At 43.0% G+C, this 14,539-nt stretch overlaps 1 protein-coding gene across 1 annotated transcript in view; it reads left to right on the top strand.

The window, feature by feature from the left end:
* GPC3 (glypican 3) overlaps nt 1-967 on the top strand; it is a 463,318-nt gene extending 462,351 nt beyond the window's left edge. Inside the window, exon 8 of the mRNA XM_070783773.1 lies at nt 448-967. Coding sequence (XP_070639874.1) covers nt 448-617 — 170 coding nt within the window. The 3' untranslated portion in view covers nt 618-967. The remainder of the gene's footprint in view (nt 1-447) is intronic.
* Nucleotides 968-14,539: the final 13,572 nt, after the last annotated feature.

Raw genomic sequence — 14,539 nt, 5'->3', positions numbered from 1 at the left:
CTGTCAACTCTAAGGCAAGGCTCCCAGGGGTGCAGGACACAGAACAGGTACACTGGGGGTTCACATCCCCTCCCCCACCCACACACATACACATGAGAACACACCTGGAGTTACCCACACGGCACAGCCTTGCCAACCAGGAGACGTGACAAGTGCCAGTGTGCACCCCGGGGTGTGGGTGGAGCCAAGGGCAGGAGGGGCGTGGCCAGCTCATGTGCGCCTTGCTGGTGTGCTCTCTGGCAGGAATACCACTAGCCCTCTTCTTCGGGCGGGCCCCCAGCTCCTCACCCGTGTTTTCTTCCCATCTCCCAGTGGCCTTCCTTTCAAGGAAAGAAAGAACTCAAAGCCGGGCTACCCCAGCAGTCCAGACAAGTGCCTGGCCATGAAGAGTGCGTACCTGAAGCCGTTGGTGAGCCTGCATTTAAAGTCTTTCTTCTCTTTCCGCAGAACTGGCTTATGATCTGGACGTGGACGATGCTCCTGGAAGCAAGCAACATGTGAATCAGAAGGACAATGAGATAGTTGCCTCTCACAACCTTGGGAATGGCCATCCTCCCCTGAAGCTTCTCACCAGCTTGGCAATCTCTGTGCTGTGCTTTTTCCTCCTGGTGCACTGACTGCCAAGCTCACAGGATATGTGCTGCCCTTCAGCACCCTGTGGTCTCCCTCTATAAAGGGAACCACCTTTTTCTTTTTCCCTCTTTTTTTTATCTTCTATACCTCCTTCAGCCATTAAGTAGAAAACTAACCCTGCGTTACGTTTTCGAAAATCACGTGGCATCTCCATGAGGAGGGCAAATTTTAGTGGTAGTATAGATTGTCTTTTGCAATACAAAAAATCAAATTGTGCCAAATTATTTTCCTATGTTTGGCTGCTAGAACATGGTTGCCATGTCTTTCTCTCTGTCTTTCCCTTTGCATGGATTTCTTTGAAAAAAAAAATAATAAACACTCAAATAAAAATGCATTGAGTCTTTTTTGTAAGCCCTTGTACATGGTGACCATGCTGTGCTTTCCTCCTCCTCACCTAGCTTTCTATTCTGTATAAGAAAATCCCCCTCCCTCCCTATCTTTTGGGTGAGTATCAGTCTTGGCCCCAAGCTCCAGCCAAAGCCAATCCCTCCCAACACACACCCCATCCATAATCTCTATTTAGGTTAGAAGGAATTCCCTGATGGTCCAGGGGGTAACACTCCATGTTCTCAATGCAGGGGGCCTGGGTTCAATCCCTGATCAAGGAACTCAATAGATCCCACATGCTGCTACTGAAGCTCCCGCATGCTGCAACTAAGACCCAGCACAGCCAAATAAATAATTTTTAAAAATAAATGGGTTAGAGTGTCTTACCTGTGAAACTAAAGACACTTCAAAATAGTCCCCCCCATCTCTCTTTACAAATTTCACTTTGCTGAAAATGTTTTGCCCAACGAGAAATCCTCTGTATGGATCATGTACACAATAGTCTTCCTTTCTCCCTACCCAGAGAGGGGTCCCCAAGGGTACAAAGGAGTGCTTCCCCCAGGTTCCTTGCTGCCTGTCACTCTTCTCCAGGGGTTGCCACATGGCAAGGCCGGCAGTTGCTCTGGGTCAGGTCATAGGGGTGGTTGTTGGGAGACCCAGGATTATAGGAAGCAACGCAGCTCTTGGCCTCAGACGGGGTCCTTCAACAGTTGTTTTTTCCACAACTAGGCCTTGCATACCTGTTGGCTGTCAGGCACTCTCCCAGCTGCAAAATGATAGAAAACCAGATTGGATCCCGCTCTCATGGAGCTGAAGGTTTGGCACCAATACTAATTCCAACACCAACTTTCTGTCCATTGTAGGCCCAGTATTATCACTGAAGACTCTGTTTCACACATACGCCATCCCAATAATGATGCCGATGCTGCTCTTTGAATGGTCTGCTGCCAAAGAACCTCAGGAATGACTGACTTGACATTGTTTCCAAGGCCTGGCTTATTGCCCATTTGCCAGATCAGGTCACCAGAAACATTGTTGACTCTTTCTAAGTGGGACCTCAACTCCCACCTGAGGGCAAGGAGAAGCCAAGCTGAAGGATGAGGAGAGAGAGGGGCTGGGCACACAGCCGGAGTGTGAGCCAAGGTCCGGGAGGGGCTGAGACGTCCCCTTTGATTCTGGGAGGCGGTCCCAACCAGGAGCTCTCATATCTGCAGGGTGACAGGAGGAAGGGCGGGGGGTCATTTCTCACAACTTATGGGTCACCAACACACTTTCATCAGGGTCTCCTGAGGAGCACAAGTTCCTGGTAGCCATCCTTTGCAGAAATTTTGCAAATACAAATTGGAAACTTCTGGTTTAGCATTTCCTTCACTTGGTTTTGGTCAAGGCTACAATCAGTGGTCTTTGTTAGCATCTTTCAATGATTTGTAGTGGTTGGTAAAACTTGAACAGGCATTATCTTTTAAACATCATTATTTCTGTATTTGAGTAAGATTTATGAGAATCATTATTCTTTGATTCATGAAACCTAAATACCGCAAAAGTTTGTTCCTTGGACTCGAGTATGCCAGGCTACACTACCAGCAGACCAGAAGGCTGGGAAGCCCAGTTAGCACCTAATGGCAGTCCCTGTCACTTGACAGCAAGCTTTTATTTAATGTGGCAAAAAGGTGACCCTGAGATTGGGTTTTATGGCTACAAACAGAAGGGCACCATCTTAAAGTCCTTTTCCTCCTCTCTAGGAGATGAAAGGGACTGTTTTTGAACATCTTTCACATTCATTTCCCTTTAGTCCTCAGCTTCCCTCTTGTAAAATGGACAATCCAGTTCAGATGTCCAGCTTCTCTGTTGCTCCGGTTTTGTGGCATCGTTGGTCCCAAAAGGAAGTAAGAGCCACTCCCTCTGCCCAGTGCTGGGCTTACGCATGTGCTGTTGCCACGTGCCTCTCAAGACGTTGCCAGCTTCAGGTCATATTTGATACACTTTAGTTCCCAGAACATGACCCAAGCCAGGCAGCGTTTCTGTGATCTTGGTACACCGCCACTACAGTCCATGCCCACTGAGTGATGAGCAGCCAGCAGAAGGCTCTATATAAAGTCCAAGGCCTTCTGGCTTCAGCTAAATGGTCAGAATTAAAATAACTACTCACACTTACAAAACATGGAAAATCCACCACCTCCTATTGACACTTTACTTTTACTCAATGGCCCGTCTCAGCATTTTATCCATGCCTTTTCCTGTTTCTCTGTATTTATTCTCCTAGTTCAGAATCTAGTTTCACAGCTCGTTGCTGGTAGCTTTATACCTTTGAAGTATTTATCTTACCCTTTGCTTTAAACATCCTACATGAATTCCGTTAAGATGACAATTCTGTCCTTAGACTAAGCCTGTGTACATGTGTGCTAAGTCGCTTCAGTCATGTCCGACTCTTTGTGATCCTATGGAGTGTAACCTGCTGGGCTCCTCTGTCCATGGGATTCTTTAGGCAATAATACTGGAGAGGGTTGCCATGCCCTCCTCCAGGGAATCTTCCTGACCCAGGTATCGAACCCATATCTCTCATGTTTCCTGCATTGGCAGGTGGGTTCTTTACCACTAGCACCACCTGGGAGTCCTTAGACTAGGCTCAGTAGTTGGAAAGTTGCACCATCTTGGGAGTTTTCAGGCCTCTTTCTGGTTGGATCCATGTGTGAACTTCCACCAGCTCAACTCTGGTATTTTGAACAAGGTTAAATCATGTAACAACATACTGAATCCCTAGGTTGAAAAGGGCCCATTAGTTCATCCCACAACCCGTGTTTGATTAGCACCTAAGGCAGAGCTCTCACTAGGTTGCAAAGCAGACTATTTGGTTGCTGGACACCTCTGATTTTTAGAAAGTTCATTTTTTCAAAAGAAATTTACACAGGTAATCAAAATCTAATTGTACATCATCATGTAAAGCTTAAAAGATGACATTTGTCTCGTGATTCCATACCCCATAGTTAGTATTAAATATTTGATTGAAATCTTTCCACTTATTTTTTTTGCTTTGTATGTATATATTCACACACATGAGATTATAATGAATGTGTAAGTCTATAGAATCAGTCTTTGATAGGTTGAGCCTAAATCTGCCTTTCTGTAATTTCTACCCATCGTTCTTGGCCCTTCCATAATGATTAACATGAGAGTAAGACAATACCACTTTTCACATAGCTGTCTTTAATCAGTCAGTGACTCTTGCCTCTTCTGAGCTGGTTTCTTCAACTCATTCACCTGTTCCCTGCTCCAGCGGGTCAGTGGTCCTTTCATGCTGTTGTGCTGATCAGATCAGATCAAATTAGTCGCTCAGTCATGTCCAACTCTTTGCGACCCCATGGACTGCAGCACACCAGGCCTCCCTGTCCATCACCAACCCCCGGAGCTTGCTCAAACTCATGTCCATCGAGTTGGTGATGCCATCCAGCCATCTCATCCTCTGTCGTCCCCTTCTCCTCTTGCCCCCAATCCCTCCCAGCATCAGAGTCTTCCAATAAGTCAACTCTTCACATGAGGTGGCCAAAGTACTGGAGTTTCAGCTTTAGCATCATTCCTTCCAAAGAAATCCCAGGGCTGATCTCCTTCAGAATGGACTGGTTGGATCTCCTTGCAGTCCAAGGGACTGCTGAGCTCAAAGTGCAGCTGGAGCCTGTGCAGAATGGAGCATGGATTTTCAAGTTCCTACAGAGCCCAAGACCTCCACCTCCTTAGAATGTAGACACTTAGAGGCCACGTCATATTCTTCATGAAGGATGGGCTTGTGGCCAACTGAAACCCCCAGGTGATTTTGCATGAATAGCTGCCAAGCCAGGTCTCTTCCATCCCATACTCATGTAACTGATTTTTTTAAACCAAATTCCAAGGGCTTTTGATTTTACTTGTCTAGATATTGGGCCAGACAGTATACACTGTGTGTGAGAGAGAGACAGAGAACAAGAACAGGGGGAGAAAATTTTCTTCTTGCCAAGGCCATACATTTTTGGAAGTCTTCTTTTGGAACGACTGTTGAGCCAGTCTATGTACCATACAAGAAAATCAGCCTCATTTCTTTATAGTCACACCTTGTTTGAAACCAAAAATAATGTTCTTCAGCTTGATCACCCACCTCATTCACTACATTTGCTGCCAAGTAGCTTTTAGCTGTTTCCAAAAATCTAATTTGCCTCCAAGAAACAAGGCCTCCCTGAGAAGATTCCAAATAATATGCTATGGGATATGGAGGAGTTTTCCCCCAAGGAAAAGTTCTACAGTATTTGAGGACACTGTACATCTTGGAAGGACACGGCATTAGTTTGAATATAAAAGGTCTGCTAGGTTTGCCAAGGAACCGACAAAATAAGCTCATTGCTTTTTATTCATTTTTATTTGTTTGGAAACATATATACTGGTTTTGAAAGTTTCACATTAAAAATAGATGGAAAAGAACAAAATGGCAGAGTAGGAAGACACAGATTTCACCTACTCCCCAAAAAACACATCAAAAATACCTCTATATTTGGAGCAATCTCACTGAAAACTAACAAGACTAACATAAAGGCTCTTCTGCAACCAAGGCTAAAAGAAAGATCCACACAGAATCAGGTAGGAAGGGAAGAGACGTGATCAAGTCGGGATGTTTGCCCCTGGAAGAGGACACAGAATGGAGGGAGGGGGTGAAAAACACAGAGATCCTCACTGAGGAGGGAGCAGTTCCAGCCACACATTGGGCATATGCAGGCCTGGGAAGATAAGTCCCCTTAGCTACTTTGAAAACCAGTGGGACTAACAGGAGGGCTGTAAGAAACCTAGACTCTGCTAGTGAAGTGCATGCACACACTTGGCTTACTCCTGAAACAAGGCAGGAAAAGTGAAATTGTATGAGATTCTTTCTAGTTTCCCACGAACACTCCAACGAGCTCCCTAGCCTGAGCCACACGTTCACTGTGCCCACTTGCTTCACCACGCAGCTCTACACTAGGGTAAAGGCTGCCATGAGAGGAGTGATCAATCATGAGGGAATGTGCCGACCCAGACCCAGAAGAGCATCTGAATAGCACAGGGGCAGCCATTATTGGTGCTTATAGAGTCAGCACATCAGAAGTGGTCCAAGACTCTGACTGGTCAGGTGGCCACAGACCAGGCCAGTAGACCCACACTATGCACCCATGCCTGGCCCCTCTTCCTATAGGGAACCCTGCTCCCTCTAGGGCAAGGGTTCTGGTGCTGGGAGGAGGGAGAGCACACACTTAGAAGGAATGGAGCCAGCTTGGACACAAACTTTAGGGCTTCTGCTCCAGCAACGTGGGATCCAACCCCCACTCTAATAGGGTGTTTTTTGGCCACTAAGCAAAGTAGAAGATCATATCTGGCTCCAGTTCTAGCCCCTCTATCTCCAGCCCCACCTCCCACCATGGTGATAGCTGCCAGCACACCCTGAGTAAAGACATAACTCACATGCATGTCAGATTCAGCTCTCCCACCAAAGCCACTGGGCACATGCAGACGGCAGAGGGCCACTCCCACACAAGGACACACCTTCGGGACTACAACAGGTAACTCTTTCAGTTGTCTAATTTCACAGAAACAGAGAAAGTTAAGCAAAATAAAAAGCAGAGAAATTTGTTTCAATTGACAAAACAGGAGAAAATCCCAGTAAAAAGAACTAGTGAAACAAAAAAAGCATAACCAGATAGAGTTCAAAGCATAAGTCATAGGAATGTTAACTGAATTAAAGAAAAGAATAGATGAACACAGTGAGAATTTTAACAAGGAACTAGAAACTATTAAAAAAAAAAAACCAATCAAGTGAAAAATACAATAAATGAAGTAAAAAACATACTCTGGTGGCTCAGATGATAAAGAAAAACACTAGAAGGAATTAATAACAGACTAAATGATACATAAGAACACATAAGTGATCTGGAAGATAGAACAGTGGAAAGGGTTCGTCATTCAGTCAGGTCTGACTCTTTGCAACCCCATGGACTATAGCCCACCAGGCTCCTCTCTCTATGGAATTCTCCAGACAAGAATACTGGAGTGGGTAGCAATTCCCTTCTGCAGGGGATCTCCTCAACCCAGGGATGGAACCTGGGTCTCCTGCATTGCAGGAAGATTCTTTACCATCTGAACCACCAAGATAGTGGAAATGATCCAGTGATCCAATAAGAACAGCACAAAGGATTTTCCTGGTGATCAGTGGTTCAGAATCCACCTGCCAATGCAGGGGACACGGGTTTGATCCCTGGTATGGGAAGATTCCACCTGCTGTGGAATAACTAAGCCCTTGCACCACAACTATTCAGCCTGTGCTCTAGAGCCCGAGAGCCACAACTAAGGATAGTCCCCACCCGCCACAACGAGAGAGAGCCTGTGTGCAGCAACAAAGACCCAGCGTAGCCAAAACATCAACAAAACAAAACAGCAAACAGAAAAACAAATTTTAAAGAATGAGAATAGTTTAAGGGACATGGAAAAAGCAAGCGAGTTCCAGAAAAACATCTATTTCTGCTTTATTGACTATGCCAAAGCCTTTGACTGTGTGGATCACAATAAACTGTGGGAAATTCTGAAAGAGATGGGAATACCAGACCACCTGACCTGCCTCTTGAGAAATCTGTATGCAGGTCAGGAAGCAACAGTTAGAACTGGACATGGAACAACAGACTGGTTCCAAATAGGAAAAGGAGTACGTCAAGGCTGTATATTGTCACCCTGCTTATTTAACTTATATGCAGAGTACAAAATGAGAAACGCTGGGCTGGAAGAAACACAAGCTGGAATCAAGATTGCCGGGAGAAATATCAAGAACCTTAGATATGCAGATGACACCACCCTTATGGCAGAAAGTGAAGAGGAACTCAAAAGCCTCTTGATGAAAGTGAAAGTGGAGAGTGAAAAAGTTGGCTTAAAGCTCAACATTCAGAAAACGAAGATCATGGCATCTGGTCCCATCACTTCATGGGAAATAGATGGGGAAACAGTGGAAACAATGTCAGATTTTATTTTTGGGGACTCCAAAATCACTGCAGATGGTCACTGCAGCCATGAAATTAAAAGACACTTACTCCTTGGAAGGAAAGTTATGTCTAACCTAGATAGCATATTCAAAAGCAGAGACATTACTTTGCCAACAAAGGTCCATCTAGTCAAGGCTATGGTTTTTCCTGTGGTCATGTATGGATATGAGAGTTGGACTGTGAAGAAGGCTGAGCTCTGAAGAATTGATGCTTTTGAACTGTGGTGTTGGAGAAGACTCTTGAGAGTCCCTTGGACTGCAAAGAGATCCAACCAGTCCATTCTGAAGGAGATCAGTCTTGGGTGTTCATGGGAAGGACTGATGCTGAAGCTGAAACTCCAATACTTTGGCCACCTCATGTGAAGAGTTGACTCATTGGAAAAGACTCTGATGCTGGGAGGGATTGGGGGCAGGAGGAGAAGGGGACGACAGAGGATGAGATGGCTGGACGGCATCACTGACTCGATGGACGTGAGTCTGGGTGGACTCCGGGAGTTGGTGATGGACAGGGAGGCCTGGCGTGCTGCAATTCATGGGGTCGCAAAGAGTCGGACACAACTGAGTGACTGAACTGAACTGAACTGAATTGAAGCAATATAAAGTATACCAACATTTTCATTATAGGAGTCTTTAAAGGAGAAGAGAGAAAAAGGTGAAAAATATACTTTATGAAATTGGAATGGAAGAAATGAAACTGTCACTATTTGCAGATGAACTGATACTACATATATAAAACCCTACCATAAAACTACACAAATCAGCCATAATTATACATATGGCTGATTTGTGTTTTTGTACCGAAGAAACCAATACGGCATTGTAAAGCAATTTTCCCCTGATTAAAAATAAATTTAAAAATAAATAAAAGTTGAGAAAAATAAAATTAACAGTTAACAAAAAAGAGAAAATCGTAAAGTCTTCACCAGAAAGAGAAATCAAAGAAAAAAATATCCTGTTTAAGACTACATCAAAAAGAGTAAACTACCTAGATATAAAATTAACCAAGGATGCAAAAGGCCTATTCTCTGAAAACTATAAAACACTGATGAAGGAAATTGAGGACAATACAAAGAAATGGGAAGATATACCCTGGGTTCACTGATTGGAAGAATTAATATTGTTAAAATGTCCATATCCCCAAAGCAATCTATAGACTTAATGCAATCCCTATAAAAAAATTTCATATTTTTCAGAATTACAAATAACCCTAAAATTTATACAGAACCACAAAAGAGCCAAGATTTCCAATGCAACCTTGAGAGGGAAAAAAAAAAAAAAAACAACAATAACAAAACTGGATGTATCATGCTCCCTAACTTAGACTATACAACAAAGCTACAGTAATTAAAACAGCATGGTACTGGCATAAAAACAGACACATAGATCAGTGAAACCAATAACCCAAAATAAATCAACTCATCTATGATCAATTAATCTACAGCAAAGGAGACAAGAATATACAAAGGGGAAAAGATAATTTCTTCAACAATTTCTACTGAGAAAACTGGACAGCCACACGTAAAACAATGAGATTCAAACATACCCTCATACCATATACAAAAATAAACTCAAAAGGCTTTAAAGACTTAAACGCAAGAGGGAAACCATAAAACTCCTAGGAGAGAACAGAGGCAGACTATTCATTGACATAAACTGTAGCAATGTTTTCTTGGATCAGTCTCCTAAGGTAAAAGAAATAAAAGCAAAAATAAATAAATGGGACCTAATTAAACATTAAAGGTTTAGCACAGAAAAGGAAACCACTGACAATACAAAAAGACAACCTATGGAATGACAGAATATTTGCAGGTCATGTGATGAACAAGAAGTTAATATACAAAATATACAAATAGCACAGACAACTCAATATGTAAAAAAAAAAAAAAAAAAAACGCAATCAAAAAATGGACAGAAGGCCCAAATAGACATTTTTCCAAAATAGACATACAGATGGCCAACAGACACATGAAAAAATGCTCAACATCACTAATTATTAGAGAAATGCAAATCAAAATCGCAATGTGATATCACCTCACACCTGTCAGAATGGCTATCATCAAAAAGTCTACAAATAACAAATGTTGGAGAGAATGTGGAGAAAAGGGAATATTGATACACTACTGGTGGGAATGTAAATTGGTACAGCCACTATGGAAAATAGTACTTAATATGAAGGTTCTTCAAAAAAATAAAAATAGAACTACCATAGGATCAAGCAATTCCAATCCTGGCAATATATACCCCCTAAAATGAAGACACTAATTTGAAAAAATAAATGCACCCCAATGTTCATTGCAGCATTATTCACCATAATCATGACATGGAAGCAATCCCTGCTCTCATGGGGATTCACATCTATTGGGGGAGACAAGAAATTACAATACAATATAAACATTAGAATAGAAGTATACACAGGATGTGAGGGAGAGCATAGAACGGGGAACATATTATGGTCAATGTCACTTTCTTCAAGGGATATAACCCTTGAAGAAAGTGTAGAAGAAAGCACAGAAATTTACATATGGCTGATTTGTGTTTTTGTGTGGAAGAAACCAATACAGCATTGTAAGGCAATTTTCCCCTGACTAAAAATGATGTAGAAACTGTAGAAATGCTCCAGATTACAAAGGAGACAGAGTGTCTTCAGCAGAGCAGTATGACAGGTCCACAGTGGACCATGCACACGGCTATTGCATTATTGGCCATTGTGGGGCACCGTGGGACTCCAGGGTGCCCATCCACGAGACGGGAAACTTATGTGGAGCATACACAGAGCATGCAAGGATGGGCACAATAAAGGACAGAAATGGTAGGAACCTAACAGAAGCAGAAGAGATTAAGAAGATGTGGCAAGAAAATACAGAACTGTACAAAAAAGGCCTTAATGACCTGGATAACCACGATGATGTGGTCACTCACCTAGAGCCAGACATTCTGGAGTATAAACTCAGATAGGCTATAAACAATGCTAGTGGAGGTGATAGAATTACAGCTGAGCTATTTAAAATCCTAAAAGATGATGTGTCAAAGTGAAAGAAAGTGAAGTTGCTCAATCGTGTCTGACTCTTTGCGACCCCATGGACCGTAGCCTAGCAGGCTCCTCCATCCATGGGATCTTCCAGGCAAGAATACTGGTTGCCATTTCCTTCTCTAGGAGATCTTCCTGATCCAGGGGTTGAACCTGGGTCTCCCGCATTGTAGGCAGATGCTTTGCTACACTAAACATGCCACCAAATCTGGAAAACTCAGCAATGGCCACAGGACTGGAAAAGGTCAGTTTTCATTCCAATCCCAAAGAAAGACAATGCCAAAAAATGTTCAAACTACAGCACAATTGTGCTTGTTTCACATGCTAGCAAGGTAATACTCAAAATCCTTCATGCTAGGCTTCAACAGTATGTGAACTGAGGACTTCCAGATGTATAAGCTGGGTTTAGGAAAAGCAGAGAAACCAGAGATAAAATTGCTAACATCTGCTGGATCCTAGAGAAAGCAAGGGAATTCCAGAGAAATATCTACTTCTGTTTCATTGACTATGCTAAAGCCTTTGACTGTGTGGATCACAACAAACTGTGGGAAATTATTCAAGAGATGGGAATACCAGACCGTCACCTTACCTGCCTCCAAAAAAACCTGTATGCAGGTCAAGAAGCAACAGTTAGGACCGGACATGGAACAACAGACTGGTTCCAAATTGGGAAAGGAGTACGTCAAGGGTACATGTTGTCACCATGTTTATTTAACTTATATGCAGCATACATCATGTGAAATTCCAGGCTGGATGACTCACAAGCTGGAATCCAAATTGCTGGGAGAAATATCAACAAACTCAGATATATAGATGATACAACTCTAATGGCAGAAAGTGAAGAGGAACTAAAGAGCCTCTTGATGAGGGTGAAATGAGAGTGAAAAGGTTGGCTTAAAATTCAACATTCAAAAACTAAAATCATGGCATCCGGTCTCATCACTTCATGGCAAATAGATGGGAGCGGGGAAATGGAAACAGTGGCAGATTTTATTTCCTTGGGCTCCAAAATCACTGCAGATGGTGACTGCAACCATGAAATTAAAAGATGCTTGCTACTTGGAAGAAAAGGCATGGCAAACCTAGACAGAGTATTAAAAAACAGAGATATCACTTTGCCAACAAAGGTCCGTATAGTCAAAGTTATGATTTTTCTAGTAGTCATGTATGAATGTGAGAGTTGGACCATAAAGAAGGCTGAGTGCCGAAGAATTGATCCTTTCAAACTGTGGTGCTCAAGAAGACTCTTGAGATTCCTTTGGACACCAAGGAGGTCAAACCAGTCAGTCCTAAAGGAAATCAACCCTGAATACTCACTGGAAAAACTGATGCTGAAGCTGAAGCTCCAATACTTCAGCCACCTGATGCGAAGAGCCAACTCATTGGAAAAGACCCTGATGCTGGGAAAGATTGAAGGCAGGAGGAGAAGGGGACGACAGAGGATGAGATGGTTGGATGGTATTGCTGACTCAATGGACATGAGTTTGAGCAAGCTCTGGGAGATAGTGAAGGACAGGGAAGCCTGGCATGCTGCAGTCCGTGGGGCTGCATAGAGTCAGACGTGACTTAGTGACTGAACAACACAGAGCACCACATAGTGGTTAGAAGCAATGAGAAGTATTCACAGCCAGCAGGATGAGTCTATCTCAAAAGCGCAATATGGACAAAAAAGCAAGACACCGAATGGACTATATCACATCTAACCTTTGCAATGAATGAAGATATATTCACAGAAGACAATACACATTTTACAAAAAAAAGTACACACTAAAAAGCATACACTGAGCATGTTAGAATGGTTGCCTTTGTATGGAGGGGAGTGGGCTTTGGGAATAAAAAGGAATAAATAAGTCAAACAGAGCAAGAAAAAGAGCCTTGTCTTGACCAACTCTGATGATATACAGTGAACTGAGCAGTTATCTTTAACTCAACCTTTTGTACCCGAGGTGACAAACAGAACCAAACTTGAAGAAGAGAGGGAAAGAGGGAGGCTTAGAATTTTGGGAGAAACATCTCTCCAAGGCCTGGCATAGAGTAGGTGCTCAGTAAATACATATTGAGAGAATGAACAAATGAGCAGTCCACACGTTGTACCTCAGGTCACTTGAAAGTATTGGCTAAGCAAATGCGCTTTCAATCATGTGGCGTGTGGAGGTGACTCAGAAGTGACCCATAGAATCCCCGAAGTCTCAGTTTGAGACAATATATTTAAGAGCTCCTTCAGACAGATAATTATTGCTTTCTTTTGGGGTGAAAATCCCAGTACCCTTAGGCAAGGGAACTGTAATATTTATTCTGCTTTATTAGAGTCTTGAACTCATAGAGATAGATGATGAACATTAACTCCCTCATTTTACCAATGTAGAAATGGAGGCCCAGAGAGGCTAGGGGACATGCATAAAGTCACACAGCAAGGTAAGTGCAAAGTCAGTACTGATTCAACCAGAGCCTCTCCCATCACATTATATATACCGTCACCTGGAAAGAGCAGAATTAACAAATGGTTACACTGGAGAGCTAGAGTCAAGGCTGAAGTTTCTTGAAATCTGTGTGCATATAGAGTTAGTTATACTGATCTTCATTTTGATCCTAGTGTGAGTTCAAAAAAAAAAATCTCTTATCTAACAAAACACATTGCCCTTCCAAATGAATGCGTTCAAGCCAGGGCCTGCTTCTAGACGCTTTGTGTTGCCCTTACAAATTGGAACCTGGGGTGCGGGAATTCCATCCTCCTCAGGAAGACTCCCTGGCACAACGGCTCCATTGTTCTCCTCTCTCACACTGTTTGGTTTCGTGCCTTTGCTGTAAGATGTTAGGTATTTATTTTGTTTTGTTGGCGCTTTTGTGATCAGTCTAGACATGGGCCTCCATGGAACCATCCAGGAGGCAGATAAATTTCCCACGGTGGAACTGGGGAACCCCCTTGGTGCTGTTCTCTCAGGGAAGGAAGGGCGGCAGCTCCTGGTCACCCAGCTCCCCAGCCAAAAATTCATGAAAACGACCGCAGGATGGACTGAATTCACTAACAGAGGAGGTAGGAAGTGTTCCATCTCTAAAAATATTCCCAGTCCCAGAGTAATCCTTACTTGGTCCCTGGGATGAATTTGCTGCCCACATTTTTGTCTTAGCCAGAGCACTCAACACTGTCTCACTGGAGATGAAAAGTCTCTTTTTTGCATGGATCACAGAGACTGCGTTCTTACATGTCTCCACAATGGAGGATCTGAAGATCTGACTTAACCCTAGATAAGCAAAGATACATATTAAGACAAAAATACAGGGGGAGGGCAAAGCTGACTCAGATTGAATAGAGGTGGGTTTTATTTCGACTCTCTTGATGCGAACTGTTTTGGATTCTTATACTATCACAGAACAAATAGAAGCATGACAACTGTTTCACAATTTACAGGGCTGATTACTTTTGCCATTAGGGTACAGTGCTGATAGATAGTAACAATTTTTTACCCTTCCGGAAATTAAAAAAATGTACACCCTTCTCCTATGGCCTCCCCCAACACCACACTGCCAACAGG

The sequence above is a fragment of the Bos indicus genome, chromosome X (assembly GCF_029378745.1).
Source record: "Bos indicus isolate NIAB-ARS_2022 breed Sahiwal x Tharparkar chromosome X, NIAB-ARS_B.indTharparkar_mat_pri_1.0, whole genome shotgun sequence".
In the NCBI taxonomy this organism is placed as follows: Eukaryota; Metazoa; Chordata; class Mammalia; order Artiodactyla; family Bovidae; genus Bos; species Bos indicus.
Note: the sequence above shows the minus strand (reverse complement) of the source record. Positions and strands in the feature narration are given on the sequence as shown.